This window comes from Rhynchophorus ferrugineus, unplaced genomic scaffold, assembly GCF_030347505.1.
Source record: "Rhynchophorus ferrugineus isolate W39M unplaced genomic scaffold, kcgeb_rfMv2 rfM1, whole genome shotgun sequence".
Taxonomy (NCBI): Eukaryota; Metazoa; Arthropoda; class Insecta; order Coleoptera; family Curculionidae; genus Rhynchophorus; species Rhynchophorus ferrugineus.
The window spans coordinates 52,227,210-52,248,593 of NW_027472580.1; the positions used below are offsets into that span (position 1 = coordinate 52,227,210).

Consider the following 21,384-nt stretch of genomic DNA (forward strand, 5'->3'; position numbering starts at 1 on the left):
AATTTAAAATAAGCATAAAGAATTGCGAAAATGTGATGGGATACTTACGCTAATCGATAGCCTGGCTCTTGAAAATTTAGTCATTGTGGAGCATTTCTGTATAGCAGAACATGCGTTTTATTTAGTGCTAACTTTAGAAAAACTCGAGGTTTTCGTCACTCAACTTGAGCCAAGAATGGTAAAGAGACCGTTTTAACCGCAAAACCCAAAATCCGCCCTCACAGACCATCAATATTATAGAATCCGAAGAGATTCTCCCACTCATCGGTTTTGAATATGTAAATCTAAGTAAAAATGTTTCCGAAACTTAGAATTGTTTGAGATGAATGTTCAGTACGAGGCTATTGATCGACAATGAAAGGTAACGAGAAATTTTAACAATAATTTGTTAATTACTGATAATATGCGACGGAAAAATAGGTTAATCTGATCTCAGAATGAATTTTATTTCATCTTAGCTCCTAAAGCGTGGTGGACTTTAATGAAAAATGTATTCATGCCTCTTATAAAAATTGCGGTTTGTAGAATGGTCAAGCTATTATTGTTTGAAATGCAAAAGCATTTATGGCAAAAACATTTTGAAATATCAACCAAATCTCGCCACTGTTGCAGCAGCAAATTGTTTGGTCTGGAACAATATTAATTACATTTTTTTTTGAAGCTCACTCTGCGTTCTAGCCATATTACCTCAGTAATATAAACTTGATTAATGAACGCCGACTCAGAAAAAAAAATCGACAATTTGCTCAGCTCAAATCCCATGTTCCGTCCAAACCGTCACATCAGAATAAGATAGAGCAAAGGTTATTCAAATCTGAGATCCACCTAGGGGATTTCACCAGAAGGTAGTACCTTTAGCTGTATCAACATTGCGTTTACACTACACAATTGATATCCCTAAATATAAAAGAGTAACATTGGCCACATTTGCTGATAATACTGCAACACTCGCAAGAGTAACAAAAACGAGACAACTGTAAATAGATTACAGACAGCTGTCAATAACATTACTGAGGAGACTAAAGAATGGCGAATAAAATTAAATTCTATAAGGACTACACATGTGGATTTATATGTAAGAAAATTGGCAGTGACAATTGATTCTATATAATTCTATCAATATTCTAAAACATATAAACTAAAACTATTCGACTACAGTGCATTTACCAAGAGGTTGAAAAGAGAAGAACACTTTGAACTCGTCCAGTTCCACTATGTATGAATATTGCGATTCAGATTTCAGATTAATATTGTGAAGTTTGAGACTGGGATGAAGGTAAACTGCATTCGTTTCTCTATGAAAGGAAGGAGTATAAAAATGTACTTTACACAACCACGACTACGCCTAAATCCTGACTAATCTTTTTCTCAAGCTAGATACAGTTTAATCTATATGCTTTTCATCAATACTTCGCAAATTGATAAGAAATTTAATTTTAAATACAACTATAGGTTATCTTTATGTTTTCTATGTGATTTTTTCTACGTCTTAAACAGAATGTTAAAGCATTATTACTATAATTTTTTTCATCTTATAATAAATTATAAGAATAATAAAATTGTATACTATACATGTTTAGTTTCAACAGACAGCTAACTTTCAATTATATAGTTGGACTTTCTGATTTATTCTTCTTTTATTTCAGATAATTTTTTATTAACTTTGACTTTCTTGAGTCAGTTTTGAATCAGTTCCTTGTATAGGTCCTTCTACGAGTGCAGACACAAAATCTAACAAGAATCGTCAATTCACAATCACGTCAATTCGCTCGAATCTGACCACCAAACACATCTGAACTAACAAGTGCTTACTTTAATCGTTTATTTTATTTAGTACAAATTGATCTTTTGGAGGGTTTTCTCAATTACGTAACTACAGTAACTGACTGAGTGAGTGAATGACAACACAACGTGACTGCCAAGAACTATCAAAGTCAACTCTTGCCAATAAAACAACTATATCAACCTAAAAAAACCTTAGTAGTTCTATTTTAAGGACCCTCAGTCACTGTTTTAGTTTTACCATGTAGTTATAATTTAACAGCAGATGACCCATATTATACATATTTTTAATACAATTTTATTCGCCCGGCTATTATTAGTTTACTCTTTATTATTATTATCTTCCAAGCTGACTAGCAAGGTCTACCCAGTCAAGCAATCACCGATCAATTTTTTCGATTACATGACATCAAAATCTGTCATGGCTGCTAACTTCTATTAAATAATTGTATATATATTTCGCTTATTTTAACCGCCTCATAATTGATATTGAGGTAGGTTTGTTTTTTATCTCGATAAAAACACTTATTTTTTTCTTCGAAATCTATTGCTCAGTCGTCGCCTCGTTGAATAGTGACGCAAGTATGATTCAATAACACTTAGTGATAGTTTATGCGCATTTATTGTTATAGTTCTTATTGCTTGTAAATATATTCGCGACGGCATTGATGATGTACGTGAAATAAGCCTAAATAATGTAATTACAAGAAACGAATACGTTTACGTTAAATAAAGGTGACATGAAAGGTTTTCGAGTTGAAAAATATAATTGATGTATAATTGAAAAACAATTCATTCATTTTCATTTGAAATTCATATGTATTTTTTGGCTATTAATTCAGTTACATTTATTTTAATATACTTTTTATTTTTTTATTTAATTTTACATTTTAAAGTCTCCTTTTTACCAGAATTCATCTGGCGACTGAGACCAGCTTAGAATCTGAGTCAGTTTAATACTGACCAATTAAGATATAATCTCAAAAGACATCTGTTTTACCCAGCCTAGTTAATAGCATGATTAGGTTAATGATCCTTGTCAGATTTTGCAGTTTTGCCTTTTGAACAATCACAATTATAAACAATAACAAACATAAATTTATGCTCATGTCCCAGCAGGATTTGAGGCTGAGACTGTCGCAACAGTAGGAGCCCAGTCCTGTGGCCTTGACCACTGAGCCAACAAAGCCGGCATTTAAATTTTAGTAAATGTGTAAAAAAGTAATTTCCATTTATAAAAATACAACATAAATTTTCTCTAAAATAATTTCAATTCAACTAATCACAACTGAAAATAATAAATTTATAATTTTCATAAAAATATTTTTGGGCACTTTTTTAACGGCTAGATAGTTTTTCTAAAACATGAAGAATTTTTTCATAAAAATTCCTTAGTCTTAACCAACCCTAGGATCTATATTATTATTCTACTTCCATATTGCCATTATTCATTTTAAATTACCAAAGGACCTTTATTAAAGGCATTTATAATTTTACATGCGACTTTAATTACTCAATTACTTTTTAAATTTGGATAGCTAATTTGGTTGGAATAATACTACTTCAGCAAATTTAATCTAAAACTAAAATTACATATTAAATTAATACTAAATTTCTCTAGATACTAATGATATTTTTTAATTTATAGTTTTAATTATTGTGTTATTTTATTTATTTCATTTTATTTAAGACACTACTACCCTTTATAATTATTATTTAGATTTCCACTACTACCTAACCAATTAAATTCCATTTGATATCCCCATGGGCATTAATTATTGACAATTCATAAAACATGTCAACTTGTAAATGGCCAGCAGTCGAAATTATTCCGAAAATGCGTCCAAACATAACCACCCTGATAATATTTTCATTTGAGTTGATTTTGAGTTTAAATTTAGTAAAATTAAGAACGATCTTCTAGGTCAATGTTAATTTTGCAAACAATATACCTGAGTAACTGATGTTTACAATATCTAGCAAACTATGTTTTTATTAGGTTTAAACTAAAATAATAGTGATAACAAAATAGATTTAATTGACTTTGTATTTTCTTTTATTATATTTTAAAGGCTTTTTTTTCCAATCAGGATTAAAATAAGACTGGATCTATAGCATAACATGGGCTTCGAACCACGACCGTGCATTCAGCCTACACAGTGACCAAAGACCAACTTAGGAACTAACCCAGATGGCCAGGACCCATATCTTCATCAGCCTATTTACTTAAGTAACTGGGAAAATTATCATTGTGTTGTCATTTAATATCAATTTCTTCCGTTCACAAAAAACGTTGACATAAATACATTTTGCATCCTCGTCGGATTACCTTGGAAGAGATGAAAAATAATAAATTCATCGGTGTTTTAACTCAAAAATCTTCCATTTTTGTCTTACTGTAGGATTTAAAAAATATGACAAAATGAAATATTTAATAAGATAACTTTTTCAAAAGAGTCTTGTGAATTTTGTTCATTTTGGCAAGAAAACAGTTACTTAATTTTACAGTGACTGAATTAGGATATTACCACAAAATTGGAAAAAGATTATCGTTCAAAAAGGCATATATATCAATAAATTGGTAATGTATATCAACAAAAACATCGAAAAATATTTACAAAAATTAAGCTAATTATCCCCAGTGCAATATTTCGAATTAAATGGAAATCTAAAGACCGACTATATATATTTTCTACATATTTCTCAAATACTTCTTTTGTTATATAATAAACATTAGCAACATTTCAAATTGAAAAACTTGCACAAAAGTATACCAATCGAGCGAGTTGAAAAAAAAAGCCGCCTAATATTTTATTCCGGACAATCATATAAGAAAAAAAACGAGAAAACAAGGACGTGCCGAGCCTGCAAAATGAACCACATTGAATGTCAAACCGCAGAATGGACAGACTTAATTATTTTAGTATCAGTGGTACTTTACATTGACCTTACCGAGTCATGTAATAGTGGGAGAGAATGAACCTGATCTCGGTACTTATACATTTATGACCAATTTCAAATATTGCAGTTTTTTGCGTCCAATCGATTACACTCTACGATTTAGAAATTAACCAGTTCCTGTGCAACAGTTTGCAATGATTCAGTACTGTTATTGCCTATTACTATGTGCCAACGTGATATTGTGTTTACCGAGCCTATCTCACTACCACAAAGATGAAGGTATGTAGAGTAGATGGTGTTTACTATATTGTTTAATGTTCTTTTATTGAAGAGGTACGGCCGTTTGAAAATAAGATGGTAAGACTGAAAGCAAAGGAAGAAATAGCTCAGGAAAAGACCCACGAATTTTGGAAGGACAGTGCAATGATGGCTGTAAAAGAGAGAATTTACCGACGCCCAAATTTTAGTAAGAAGTAGAATTTAAGATACAAATATAATATGTAGTATATTTTACCATCATAATACAATTTTAAGATAATGTACAATCGGGTGAGAAAACGTCGAAATCTCAATTCAAATATACTGAGCGAAGATAATATATAAAATAAATATAAACACTACTCATAAATTAAAAAAACTATAGGAATATTATTTTTATTAACAGTTTTAACTTATAAATTATGACCACATAGCCGTAACCATTGAATTTTCGAAACCAAAGGCAAATTATATTTAGCAAAAGGCGTCCTTATACTGCTTAAGGTAATAAAATATTTTCTACAAAAATTACACAGAAACTACCAAAATTTCAACAGCTTTATGTTATGGCGGTAACTATCATTTATAACTCACTATATTTTGATTTTTAAATATTTTAAAGTTTTAATGTTTTAAATCCGTTAACTATACATACATTCAAAACTTCTTCAGGGTCTTTAATATAATAGTTATAATTTAAGTCCAATCTTTAAACTAGATTAAGAGTTTTATTTGAAACTAAATGCTTACTATTACAATATAATTAAATTTATTGTCGCTTTTTTTAGATACCGCAAGAAATGTTATCTTTTTTCTTGGGGATGGTATGTCAATCCCAACAATCGCTGCTACTAGGACATATTTAGGCGGGGAAGAAAAATCGTTATCTTTCGAAGAGTTTCCATATACTGGTCTATCAAAAGTAAGAATCATCCTATAATATATTTAATTATAACTCAACATATAACAAATTATTATCAATAATGCTAGTTTATAACCTTAAAATGTATATGGGACAAAAGTTTCCATCGTATCACATGATAAAAATATAAATTTAAAAAAGAAAATACAACCAACATAACCGCAATTCGGCATGTAAGTGAATGCAAAGTAATCGCTCTTGTTATGTTTACCCGGATTCTTGGCCGACTAATATTGATCGTTTATTCGAGTTTGGCATTGGCGTTACAAGGAATATAACGTACAATGATATTCTTTTTTTTTTTCTATACAATATTCCAAGTAAACTATTAAATAAATAATACGAAATACTCGATCGTTGTATTGTTCGTCATAAATCCCCTTTTCAAACCAAAACGTCAACAAAAAATATTGATTCAATCTTAGATATAGTTTACCTCAAACTATGCCCGATGACTAGTGGCTTCCGCCATTAAAATACGCCTACTCACATTTGCTGGGTTTTTTCCAACATATTTATTCAAAAATCAATTCACATCATTCAATCAAAATCAATTCCAAAAAGGCTTCAACCGCAGTTACATTACTCGAATTCAGTAACTCTTTCACCGACTGGAAAAATAATGAACTAAATATATCAAAGATCACTTTCAAGGACAAATACTTTTAAAAAAATCGGTTTGTTGAATTTTAAATGCAACCATATGAACTATAATAATATTATGGGCGTCATTATTATTCATAGTATTAATAATAATAGTCACTACAGTAGAATCACCACCTTATCAGAATTCAAACTAAATTCAGTTGGACGAGAAATTTTAAAAAGTTTATTTGAAAAGCAGTACTAAACTAGGATTATATTTTACTAATAGACAATAAAGATACTAATAGACACTATTCCAAAACTTTTTTTAAAATGACACTACAGTATCGCCTGAATATTTTACAAATTCAACTACTATTAAAGATTACTAAAGCCGGCTTGGTGGCGTAGTGGTAAAGGGGATTGACGTAAATTTATGTTTGTAATTGTTTAATATTTGTGAATGTTCTTGGCAAGAGTGTAATATCCGACAAGAAAAATGATCCCAGTCACGCCAGTAACCAGGCTGGATAAGACCCGATGTCTTCTGGGATGATTTCTAAAATTGGTCACTCGCCAGTCGGTAGGCTTAATGCTGACGACCGTGGTTCGGAGCTCACGTTAAACTTTAGGCCCAGTCCAGATAAACCCATAGTTGGTAAAAAGAGATTATTAAAATCATTAAAAATGTATAAGTTTTATTAAAGTTACTCTCAATAAAGAGAAAAACAAATTTCAATATCTAAGTCAAATAAATATATATCATACTACTGTAATTATTTCGCAAAAATCAAAACACGCTCAGGTGAAAATAGGAATTGTATATATGTATTTTGATGAATATATTAATATTTGCCCAAAAAGATTCAAACTAGTATTACACAATATTTTTAATTTTTTTTTTAAATTAAAATATAAAGGTATTTTCCAGTATAACCACAATATTAACATTAAATAAACAATAAATAATCATACATATTTTATAGATAGTAAAAAAACAACTACGTTAATGTATTTAAAGCATGTTAGCAATTCTTATTACAGTTTATACTTATTACCTGTGTAGGTAGAATTCTCATAAAAGTTTTTATGCCGATACTCAAACAGATGTGGCAACGATTTTATATCGGTAGTATTACACTCCTAGTTTAGCAAAGCCACTGACTGTCTTTGGAATGACTTTTTGGGATATAAAAAAGCAATAGAAATGTTATATATATAGATAGATAACTTCTGGGCCAAAAACATTACTGAATATATTCAGATAAAATTTGGCATTTTTTATTGTGTACCTGAATAATTAATACGTTTTGCAACGGTCAGGTAATATTATAAATATTCCCCTTTTAACATGTTAAAAAATAAATAATATTGTTATATTAACAATTTAACATAAGGACGACAATTTGTTATTTTTCATAACATTTTCAAACCTCCTCGTTAATTATCATAAAATAAATATAATAAATTATAGATTGAGTCAATATTTAGTGGCATATTTGATTATTTAATATCACAATAAAAATGTATTTACTTCAAGCTATATATAAACAAGTATATTATTATTGTGATGTCCTTTAGCTAGAGGTCAATGTATTTTAAGGCTACTGGATTAAGTGAGTTTAGCATAAGGAAGGATACTTCCAAGATATTGTAAAATATACAAGAGAAATACAATGAGAAAAATCGGAGTAATAAAAGTAAACTTTTATTAGTGAGGAAATCTTATGTTTTAAACAAGTATACTTTTTTTAATCAATATAATTATATATGAAATTTATTTTAAAACAAATTATTACTCTATTGCCATTATACATCTCAATAATAATTTTTATTTTATATATTTATATATAAAAATAAAGACAAATTAGAAATAAAATTAAATTTTAAATGTAGTAAAACGATTGATTGTGATTTTTCAAAATTAGTTGTCTAATTTCTCTTAACAGTCTGCTACGAGGATGTTTTTTATACATATTTTAAAGTCTCATTTTTACCAACGAGAGCTTGGACTGGACTTACAATTTAAAGTAGACTGCGAACCACAGTCCTCGGTATGAAGCCGACTAACATCTGGCGACTGACTTATAAATCATCCCAAAAGACATCCGGTCTTACCCAGCCTGGTTACTGGCATGACTCGGATCATTTTCCTTATCGAATTTAGCAGTCTTGCCTAGGACAATCACAAATATTAAACAATCACAAACATAAATTTACGACCATACCCCAGCAGAATTCGACTATCCGCGACTATCGCAACAGTGGGAGGATCGTCCTGTCGCCTTTACCACTACGCTGACCAAGCAGGCTCTGCAAGGATGTTATTATCAGCCTTTCTCACTCAAATCCCTCCAATTTGACAAATTTGTGATCTGCTATTATTCGTTGGTTTTGAGCTTCCAATACCTCAGCATGTAAATAGCTTGTTTTTAAATTACAAAGGTGAATAAAAATAAGATTTGAGTTTTTTTCAAGTGATATAAAAAAATTATAATTTTATAAAATAAAAAAACAAAATGGGAAAAAATTATGTTCCTAATAATTCAGGCTGATAAAATGGGGGGATCAAAAAAAAATGGCGTCGACCAATGTTTTTACCGTGTTTGAATTTTTTTTAAATAGTAAAAATAGAAATTTTGTTATAGTTTCTGCGCTAAAAGAATTTATAGAGTATAGGCTTACGCCAAATTTCAAGTAAATCGGTCCATAAAACTTGATATGTCAACCGTCTCGAAAAAGTAGTTTCGAAAAATACGCGTTTAAAATTTCGATTACGATTGAGCCAGTTTAGATACCGAGTCACTAAAACAGATACATCTCCGAAAATAATTTGAATTTTCAAAAATTCTCTTAAGAACGTATTCTGAGATGGTTAATCTTTGAAAATATGAAAAAAATCGATTTATTCAAGATTCTAGGCTTCTAAACTAATATACTGAATTTGTTGAATCTGCTACTTGAAAATCGTATAACGTAAAGTAGATATCTAATAATATTTTATATGTTTAGACATACTGTGTAGATCATCAAACGGCCGATTCCGCCTGTTCAGCAACCGCTTATCTTGGAGGTATTAAAGCCAATTTAGGAACAATTGGCGTTACGGCGGCTGTAACTAAAAACAATTGTACAGCTATGAACATCGATGAAAATCACGTTGAATCAGTCGCTAGATATTTCCAAATGAACGGAAAAAGAACTGGTTTAGTTACAACGACTCGTGTGACTCACGCCTCTCCTGCTGGTGTCTACGCTCATACGGCTAACAGGGATTGGGAAGCTGACGCAGATGTATTTAAAAACGGGCTCAAAGCAAAAGACTGTCACGATATCGCGCATCAAATGATTTATGGCATGACAGGTCAAAAATTAAATGTAGTCTTAGGTATTAATATATAATTAATGAAAAAGAATGTATTATATCTCGAATGTTATTAGGTGGCGGAAGGGCAAATTTCTTACCAGAAGGTAAACTTGACGAAGAAGGAAATAAGGGAAGACGGCTTGATGGAGCCAATTTAATAGTCCAATGGGAAAAGATTAGGAGAAGTCAGAGTGATAAATATGAATATATATGGAACAAAAAACAATTATTGCAAGTTGCAAATGAAACAGACTATTTGCTAGGTAAGTATTTTATATAAAAATATATACATAAATATCTAAAACCTGCTAGTATTAATAGTATTCATTTCCAGTTTTAGAATGCTCAATATTTAAATATAAATGTAAAAATGGCATGCCAAACTTTTATGAAAATATGTTAAAATGATGATCATGGACACAGACCTTGAGAAATATTTATTTTAACTTGGTGTTTCGTTGAATAGCATTTTATTATACATTTCACAGTCACATAGTTCATATGAGCTAATTTTCATAACTTCAATCATGATATATTACATGATCATCGTGATCATCACTCCATAGACAGCGCTTGGGTGGAGTCATTCTCAACCAATACACTGTTGTTGGTGCCGCAGGAAATTCTTCATTAATTCTCGCCACAGTTGGCTATTGACCTCAACATTTCTAGCCTTGTACAATTAGTAGCTAGGACAATTTAGTTTTCTATAATATTGGTCAATATCTTTTTCGGAGTTCTTCGTTCGATCTTTCATATAAAAGGTCGATTTTGCCACAAAACTCTGTAAAGAATTCATTGACTTTTCATTCATTTCTAAATAAAAAACAGGTTTCTAAACTATTAATCTATTAACGCCCAAACATCATGATTAACACCTTGATTGATTATTAAGTAATTTTTAAACAATATTTTGGTCTCATATCAGATATAATTGGCATCAAACATATAAGCTCAGAAATGAATTGTACATTATAGGTATATGTTCAGTGGGGTTCAATGGTTGTTCTTTGGTCAAGTCGATGTTGTTATTATGAGTGTAATAAGCCAAGTTGCGGGATTGCATGATTTCTTTATTATGATTTTGTAATACGAAAAAGACCATGGGAGTATAGTAGAAAAGTATTTGATATGACATTATGTATAGTCATCTAATTGTATTCCAGTTTTAGCTGAAAAATCATTTTGAGCAATGAGGCATATATATGGATATGGCTAAAGGATAACAATTCATACGAAACTTGTAATACAATCACAAAAAGTTACGATTGCATGTTGATTGTGACAAAAGCATCATTAGTTTTTGTCCCTACTTTTTTATCTCATCGTTGATGAGAGATTCTAAAATATGATTTTTCTCGTAGATCGTGATAGGATTTGATTCCATTAGATTTTTTCGAGGAAGGTTTTTTGTAATCGCTGGCATATGATCTATAACCTGCAATTCTTAAAAATTATCGGATCGGTTCTGCCATAATAAACCGCAGCAAATATTTGATGTTAGATATGTTGCATACCTAATAGTATTCCTGGACTTTTTAAATAAAGAAGTAATTTAGATAATAACTCACACATAGAAAAACCCAACAGTCAATTATATAATATATTAATCAATAAAGGTTACACCCAATTCGTAAAAGCTTTCTTCTGAATTAAATATTCTTAGTACATTAATGATATTGGTGTATGGTACCTTATGTATGTCATATTCGTATTCGTACATATTATATGTTGCTTTTAAAGTTGCAGAATATCAATCAGTATAATTATGCAATTATAATTTCGTTTTAATTATTATTTATTAAGCTTTATTGTAAAAATAGGTACAATGAATTTTATTCAGTATAGTTTACGCTAGTTTTATTAAGTGTTGTTCATCAATAGCCGTTACATTTTTCTATCTTTAAGACAGTTTACGGATTCCATTTCGAAAGAACGATACTAATATTTCCAAGTATGTTTTCATCGATTTTTCAGCGTGTAATCGAACGTTGTCATGCTGAAGAATTACGTTCTTGTGTTTTTTCTCGTATTCTGACCATTCTTCAGGCAATTCTTGACTTTAACGGATCTCTTCTAATCAACAGCGATTCACATTGTTAATTTGATCGAGCAACGCCTACAAATTTTCGTCTTCAATTTGTTTGGCTATCCAGAACGCTATGTGTATTGGGTGTCAAAATAACAACTTTAAAATACTGAAACCAGTATGCACATGTTGAAATTGATGGAGCATGGTTGCCATAAGCTTCACACTGCTTTCGATGACATTCAGTTGTCAATTTCTTCAAATTGGAATAAAAAGGCAAGACTTCCCGCTAAATGCGATTTACTCGATGTATATTCAGGCATTTTCAATATACTGAAAAAATATATTGTTCTTCTTTGACGAAATGACACATAGTGAAATGCGATGACTGTCAATGAGGCTTCAACATAAAATTGATTACAAATAGGCCCGATGCGACTTAATACACAATAATACCATCTGTTGTAAAGTGTTGCAAACTCTAAACTCTGTTCACACACCTGTGAACTTGTTAACACCATTAATTGCAGAAAAGCATCTAAGAAAGTTATATTCTGATCAATTTTATCAATATTTCGATATTATGTAGACTTATTTATTTATATACACAGGTTTATTTGATTCTTGCCATATGCAGTACAACATGGACCGAAACAATGAAACTCAACCATCACTCGAGGAAATGACGGAAACAGCAATTAAGACATTAGATAAATGGGATTCTAAAGGATTCTTTCTCTTTGTAGAGGGTAAGAATAGACTAGTTTTTTTCATCAAATTATTACCTGAACTGAATTGAGAAGCTGTCACACTGTTAACTGTTAACATGAAAAGTATTCACAGAATTAATTTCATTTTTAGGCGGAAGAATTGATACCGCTCATCACGAAGCCTGGGCTCGAAAAGCTTTAGATGAAACAGTAGAATTTTCAAAAGCTGTTAAAAAAGCTGTCGATATGACCAATGAGGAAGACACTTTAATTGTTGTTACATCAGGTAAATTTTTCGTCAGTAATTTGATTCAGTTAACAGTGGAGTAATTGATATTTTATACATTTTTCTACACCATACACAAATAATGAGAATATCAGTTGAATAGGAACAAAAATTCTAATTATTTCAGCTTAGATGGAATTAATATTTTTTTCCTTTTGACTTTCAATAAAAATTATGTCAAATTTATAAAAGGAACAATTATTCAATTTTATCGTTTTTCATATCAGTTACCCAGTTACAAGTAATAGTAATGCGTTAATAGTAAGTAACTCGCCCTAAATAAAGATAAAAAAATTACATAAATATTAAATTCTTTCGGTACTCAAAATATTTTAAATATTGCTCATGATCATAATCCCACTCTTTGAATTCAATAAATAAACAACAAAACAAGTAATTATTAATGCTTTCCTTCTTCAAAGTATGCCTCATTTTTCATAAACTATTTGAGGTATACCTTCAATATCTTCAGCAATTTGTTTGTATGCTCAATCGACTCAAAAAATTATGAAATGGTAAAATGTCTAGTGACAATATGAATATGTATATATATATATATATATATATATATATATATATATATATATATATATATATATATAACAAAAAACAATTATTACCAGTCGCAAATGAAACAGACTATTTGCTAGGTAAGCATTTTATATTAAAAAAATCATGAAATGGTAAAATGTCTAGAAAAAGTCACATAGAAATATATCGAAGGATTATGTGCTTAACTCACATTTTTGGAAAGAAATTCACAACTTACAAAATTGTAGTTTTAGGAGGAGGGGCATTAACTCATAATGTTCTCAACATACTAAAATATCTCCGCTTCTGTAAGTTTTATTATTTGGGCACACATTTCAAATATTTGTGCCATATCAACGATAATCAAATTCTTAACAAAAATGTAGTTCTATTCTACAACTCTAGATATATTTTAAACTAGCTGACCCGACAGACTTCGTCCTGTCAAAAAGATTTGTAATGGGGCAGTTTTTGTGCCTACGTATTTTAAAAAATTCTCCTGAACAGAACCATCACCCTGGTGATAGGGCGTTGTGAATAAAAAATAATTAAATAAAACATATATAAGGATTGAAAAGTAAGTAATCGCTTTATTGTTAATCATGTGAATCATAATTATTATTATTATTATCATTGTAGTGCTTTGTGGTATACGATGTTTTTTGTTTGATTACCTGGCGCATAGATAAACAAATCTGATGGTTTTCCAACACGGGAACAGGCAACATACAATTGACCATGTGAGAAACATGGGTTTTCTAGATTAATACCACAAACACTTAATGATTGCCCCTGGGACTTGTTTATAGTCATAGCAAAAGCAAGCCGCACTGGAAACTGTAGTCGTTTAAACTCAAATGGCACATCAGTCGGAATCATTGGGATGCGCGGTATGAGAATATCTTCTCCTTTATACTTTCCTTTGAGTATAGTTGCTTCTATCACATTGTTTAGTAATTTTTTTATCGCTAACCGTGTACCGTTGCAAAGACGCGGTTGGTTGATATTTCGCCACATTATAACCACCGATCCAACCTTTAATTGAAGATTGTGAGGTGGCAATCCTGGCAAATCCAGCGAGTTTAAAAATTCCGGTGGATAGTTGACTACATCATCTTGATTAGTAGCCGAATCAACTGATTTATATATCCTCAATTCGCCTGTAATTTGTTCTTGAATTTTGAAATTTAATTCATTTACATCTATGTTTTTTGCAGCCAGTATAGCTCGTTCGCTCAACCAATCATGGTTTCTGTAATTTTGAGAAACATCTGGAAACACCTTCTGAATAAGTTCATCTTTTGATCGAGTTAACTGACAAAAACTTTGAGGAAAGTTAATGCAGCCAGTCAACATGTCTATAGGAAATTTGCCATTACCAATGTCAATGAGTTGTTTAGAGAATATGTTTCCAGATTGGTCATTTTGCAACTCGACACGCATATTCTTGCTTAAATGAAGTACTTTGACATGTTTCCACAAATTGGAGGACTTTAGACATGCATTGAGTTCATCAGCTGGCGTTGATCGTGGAATCACTGGCAATGTTTGACGAAAATCTCCTGCTAATAAAAGCATTGCACCACCAAATCGGTTATTATTGCTACGTAGATCTTTTAAGGTTCTGTCTAAAGCCTCCAAAGATTTTTTATGTGCCATCGTGCATTCATCCCAAACAATCAATTTACATTGCTGCAAAACCTTTGCCATTGCAGAGTTCTTCGAAACGTTGCATGTTGGAGTTTCATTGCTTTGCATATTTAATGGCAATTTTAGTACTGAATGGGCTGTTCGAACACCTTCAAGCAAAGTTGCTGCGATTCCCGACGAAGCGAGTGCAAGTGCAATTTTATTTTGTGAGCGAATTGTTGCTAATATTAATGAAATCAAAAAAGTTTTTCCTGTACCATCAGGTGCATCTAAGAAGTAAATCCCTCCAGTTTCATCATTTGTTACTTTCATAAGAGTTTCAAATACATACTTCTGTTGTTCATTTAACAGTGGAAGATTTGTTTGAATTAATTCTTTCAAAGCGTTGAGATCATACAGTCTTTCTCGATGCAACTCTTGGTTAAAAGCGTCATTCATTGGACGATTGGGCGCGGTCAGGCCTAATTGAATTAATAGTTTGTTTGACATTATCAAGCACATGTCCTCAATTGAAATCAATGCTTCATTGTAAATTTCTTCACTGATTTGTATATTTGGATTTCACATTATATTCCGTATTTGATACAAAATATCATCACACATATAATCTTTGTACTTCATCCACAAATCAATTGGGTTTGATGGGAAGCATGTAGATATGATTATAGAAAACAATGTTCGTATTTGATGAGCGTGTGATGATATTACAGCATCATTGAGAGTTTGATCCCAATGAGCGTCATTTTCAAGCAATTGCAAACGTTGACAGGCTTCTCTGTAGGATCCATACAATTCACCATCAACAGTTCGTAACTGTTGGAATGATGTTGGGCCACGTACATTGACTAATAGCAGTCGTAAATAAAAACATTCATCATTGCTTGGATGTACTGAATAAATCCGGCCAATCGCATCGGTGGAATATACATCTGTATATCCTGGAACTGGTTTTCCTTGTTTCCGTCGTATAAATCTCCTTGAGGATTGATTCCAGGTATAATATTTTGGCATTTCAGAATATAGCAATGTTTGTGCGAAATCATCGTTTTGGCATGTCTCAAAAAAACTGGTTAATGTAGTAGATGGTGGCTGAGCAGCTCTTTGTACTGCGTTCTGTGCTGTAAAATACACTCTTTGTCCATTTTCTAAATGCACAGCTAAGTGAACAACAGAAGGGTGTCTCTCATGAATAGGAAAAGAAAATATTCGCCAAACTGCTTCATTACTACTGACATAGCGGCCCATTTGGTATTGGGTAACTTCATCATTAAAATTCTCTGCACCAATTCCAATCATAGCCATATCACTCCCTTTGGTTACATATTTGCAAATGTATTTAATCGATTTCACTGAATGGCAAGATTCAACGTTGATGTGTGCTTTGAATGTCTTTGATAAAATGGGTGAATATGGAACAATCCAACGATTATCTATTTCAATATCTTGTTAATTTAATTTGACAATTGTTGATTTTCCATTGTCTGCTGTCGATCTGCGACGATACAATGGATAACCGTCATTACCAGTAATTGTTTCCGATATTAATGTCCGTGGATATCGTTTTGAACATTTACCATCCATCATACACGGTGAATTTTGATTAAGAGTTCCACAGGGACCATGTATCATGTTTTTGATAACTACCTCATGCAATCCAGGATCTACTTGTACATTAGGGATTTCAGCTAATATCACTGCATCAACTTCATTTGACCTCATCTTTTCAACCAACCAAATCAAAATGTGTGCATGTGGCAATCCTCGTTTCTGCCACTCCACAGAATACATCCAGCAGCGTGTCTCACCAAACACATTATGTTTTACGATGAAATTCATTAAAGATTTCAACTTTTGTCTAAAGACTCTGGCTGTAATATCATGACGATCAATGGGAGATTGCCCAGGGAATAACTCCTGCTTAATTTCTATCCATTGCGGATTGCATGTAAATGTGATGAACAAATCTGCTGTACCATAATGACGAACATACGACATGGCATCTTGAGCATATTCGTGCATATGCCGAGGGCTTCCGATGTATGTTGCTAGAAGAATAGTCATCCGACCGACATTCTGTGCATTTCCATCAGTATTAATCGCATCTCGAAGGTGAATATACTCTTCAGATCGGAGTTTGGTTTGATTCAACCTGATGAATGTTAATCTCTCCGTTTCAATTTTAACATACATGTCAACAACATATTTGTGATATAATCGCCGACATTTCAATATGTGATTATCTTCATTTTCCAGAATCATTAGGCGGTATGAATAATAGTTCATTGAACTGACTTTTTTGTTGGTTTCAGAACCTGTAAACAGATTTTGTTTTAATAACATTCAAATACATAATATAGTGACTGAGATATTATCGCCATAGCTAAACTAATATTTTAGTTACCTGTAATGGGATTTATCATTTTTATTGATAAATCGTAGCCATCTTCACCTTGCCAAAATATAATGGGATATTGCAGTGCATCATATGAGCGGTGTGTTTCCTTTATACGTTGTAATTGATCATTCCGACGATGTAAAACAATATCACGGGATTCCAAATTTTCTCCAACTACAACGATAGCAACTTCATCAATAGTTGGTGCATTAAAACGTCTTGTATGTTGACCTGCAGGTGTTTTATCAGCTCTGATTACAATTATGTGATTATCGGATGGCATCAGATCCAGGGCAGTTTTAAACAATATAATCAATTGATTGTGTTGATGAAATAAAGTTTGTAATTGTTCTACAATAGACCTCTTTACTAAATTGTTATGTGCACAACGCAGATCAATTTCTTATGGTGAATTGCCCATAAAATAAATTTGCAGGAATTTGTTGTCGCTATCTGATACTGGTAACAGTGAACCTGCTCTGTGATATATTTGCCCTTGTATCTGTAAATATTATGGTGTGGTATAAATTAATGGATTGTCAGTGATCAAACTTAAATAATATTTGATCTTAAAAAGTATATATTTAGTTTTAACTAATATCTATCAAATATAAAATATAATAAAAGTGTCACTGAAACTGAATCACCATATAATATGATGACTAAGTGATATATTTCGTAATGATTAAGAAATTGAAGATTAGTAACACATCTTAACTTTGGTGACAGAAAATTTTGTTCGCTAAAATAATTATGAGTAACTGCTATAATACATACCTTGAAAGTTGGCATAAAATTTTCCCGAACTGCATTTGTTGCCCCAAATGAAGTCATTTGAAAGCAATTGTTATATTGTTGGATATGTGTCAAAAAGTGTATAGAATCTGTTCCTATTCCTGAAACCAATGAGTACAATGGTTCTGGTGGTGGATCCAATGGTATCAATTTCACTTTACCATTTGCGCAACACAATCCATTGGCTTCGTTTTTGTATTTTAATGCCTTACAGTGTGAGCAAACCAAGTTCATAGAACCAATAACAACACATTGGTAGTTACTGTAGTCAATTGACACATCGTAACTGAAAGCAGCTCGATTCAAACTTGCGCGATTATTAGTTGAATGTCGCGCTCGCGCTTCACGCGTTTGTGATATCCGAATTCTTTCACGTTCATTTCCGTCGTCACGTTCTTGTGCAGTACGATTAGATCGGTAATTAGCTTGGTTTATAGCATTTCTGGTTCTTCTACCTAAATTGCTTCGTCTTATAGGAGGCATATCAAATATAAATTATTTTTTCACTAATCACGAACTAAACAAACACTAACTAACTAAACACTCTGCACAAAACACGATATACGAATTTGTTTCGTGTATCAGTTGACAATTCATCTGTCATCTGTCAAAAGTCATCTGTAACAGACAACTTTTTTTTAAAATTTGATATGACTTGAACTCAAATCCTTTTAAGCCGTACGAATTGTTTTATTTATTTAAAATTTGGATATTAAAAATAATAAAATACTGTTGGTAACGCGATTTTTGTTTGACTGATGTAATGACGTGGAAACTGATGCATTTTATCTCGCGTGCCGAAACTAATACAAAAGAAACGCGAGTTTCGGAACGCGACATTAAACTTTTCCAACTATGTATTCTGTGCTCCAACGCACACACGCACATTGTTTTGATAGATATGATCTTTGACGTTAGGAACACACCTACATTGCTTAGACAACAGTGAGTGCTTGTAATTTAATATGAACTTTATACCATAGCAATAAAGCTCAAATTGACTACGTTTTAGTTACAAATCATTTGTATGGGAAAAAGAAAAGGGCTATTTTTAGGGTTTTTCCAGCAATAATTCTAATTTTTCTCGCCGTAAAAACCATCCTTGAACTTCAACGAACATTTTAAAAAAAGATTTGGCCAAATTGGTCCAGGCGTTGTTGAGTTATGCGCTTACCAACACATTTTGCGATTCATTTTTATATATAAGAAGATTAAAGAAGAACATGCCACATATATTACAACTACTGTTTCACTTTATAGACATATTTTTAAAATATTGTTCTTAATAACTCCAGATCAACTGGAAATGAACTGTCAACAAAAACATAAATAAGGACACTTATTTAAAACAAAACTATACAATTCTATTATTGGTCTACAAATCGTTATTTGATTCTTGTTAGTTGCTCAGTCACCTGTCAACTCAGTTGCCCTATATATTAATAACTATTTATGCGATGTGGAGATATATCTGCAGTATTTTACACACCGTAATAGAAAAATAATTTTATATAAATTTTTGTTCACATGTTCAAATATGAAGAAACGGCACAAACCATTGCCACTCCCCTAGTTCACTAAACTGAACTTGGATCCATAATAATATAACATTTATACATGTTGTATGTTATCATGATCGCTATCAAATTCAACGAGCTCATTTGGCGATAAAATGAAATTTTAACGAAGAAACAATACAATTTAGATCCAATATCTAAACAAACAATAATGAGATATAGAAAAAGAGAAAAGACCCTAATACAATACTGGTAAATATTTAGTAAAAATAACCCTCTTGTAGATAAATTTTAAATATTTTTATTTTTTACCAATATTATTAGAATATAATTTATTATAAAACATAATTAAAACAGGCTTAAAATAAATAAAATAGCTTGTTAATAGAATAAAATAAAATATTGTATTAACTGATATACATTTGTTAAAAACCTGTTGAACAGAGGTCCCATTAAAGTATCGTTAGACTGGAACAAAAACATAGTTAAATTCGATTTAAAAATTATTATATAGATCTTATGCATATTTTTATTAGCATGGATAACCTGAATTACAATAAAACAAAATAAAGTTTCATCAAAGAAACGCACCCTTTCAAAAGACAATAATTTTCCTTTTTATTTTGAAATCTTGATAATCTTAATATTTATACATTTTCTTATATTAACAACCAAGATCTAATTAGGTGTAAGTAATATTTTTTAAATTATACCTATCATTTTAATTATTTGTAGATCATGCCCATACCATGAGCTACGCTGGGTATGCTGCACGAGGTAGCGATGTTTTCGGGTATGCAGGCAAAGGTAGCGATGACAATCTCTACACCATTTTAAATTATGCTAATGGCCCGGGTTATAAACCGACAGACGATTACGGAAACAGATACGTTCCTTCACCCGAAGAGATGAGTAAGTTCCATTAATTTTATTTTGTTATCGATTCTCGCTAACTGAAACGTACGTTTTTGCATCATTAGGTGACGTTAGTTTTCGATGGCCAGGTACCGTACCAAAAGACAAAGAAACTCACGGTGCTGATGACGTCGCTGTCTTCGCAAGAGGCCCGTGGTCTCATCTATTTACCGGTGTCATGGAGGAAAATGTGATTCCCTATTTGATGAAGTATGCTACTTGTGGCGACTGGAACTGCGTAACATAATATAAGAAAGTCAAGTGGTATCTCCTCTAGAGAAATTATTCGCATCTGTGATATACTAATAATCCAAAAAAAATAAATCAATTTGTATGTAAGCCTCAAGACTTGAATATATATACATTTTTTAGTATATTATTTATTATTTGTTTATATAGTTATTGGTGATAAATGCTAAATACTCAACAAAAAGTCGTCAGTTCAACAATGGCTACATAATTCATAATATATCATCGTTTTTCGTTTGAGTAGAGTATGTAATTCATGTAGTTCATCATGTCCACTTTTAAAAACTTCTCATTTACCATCGATTATATTCCAGATTTTCAATATGTGGTTCCATCTAATTCATTAAATGGATATTTGAAATTATATTCAAGATAAAAACAGCAGTATTTAAATTACCGAACAAGAGATCATAGAACCACAGGGTTAATTATCTTACTAACAAATATTTTACTTGTATAATATTTTCCTTGCATGACAATGATGAATCAAAA

The 21,384-nt window shown here is 31.4% G+C and overlaps 1 protein-coding gene across 1 annotated transcript; it reads left to right on the forward strand.

The window, feature by feature from the left end:
- The first annotated feature begins 4,796 nt into the window (after positions 1-4,796).
- LOC143189108 (membrane-bound alkaline phosphatase) lies at positions 4,797-21,017 on the forward strand. Its single transcript, XM_076393782.1, has 9 exons — positions 4,797-4,962; positions 5,015-5,149; positions 5,730-5,863; positions 9,461-9,836; positions 9,890-10,078; positions 12,456-12,593; positions 12,706-12,840; positions 20,464-20,640; positions 20,709-21,017. Exons 1-9 carry the CDS (start codon positions 4,878-4,880, stop codon positions 20,888-20,890), a joined length of 1,551 nt encoding a protein of 516 aa, XP_076249897.1. The 5' UTR covers positions 4,797-4,877; the 3' UTR covers positions 20,891-21,017.
- Positions 21,018-21,384: the final 367 nt, after the last annotated feature.

What these genes read in the sequence shown, in the direction of transcription:
- LOC143189108 (XM_076393782.1), top strand. Translation starts at nt 4,878, where the DNA reads ATGATTCAGTACTGTTATTGCCTATTACTATGTGCCAACGTGATATTG. An exon ending in TCACTACCACAAAGATGAAG is followed by an intron (nt 4,963 to 5,014) that starts GTATGTAGAGTA and finishes CTTTTATTGAAG; the next exon opens with AGGTACGGCCGTTTGAAAAT. An exon ending in CATATACTGGTCTATCAAAA is followed by an intron (nt 5,864 to 9,460) that starts GTAAGAATCATC and finishes TTATATGTTTAG; the next exon opens with ACATACTGTGTAGATCATCA.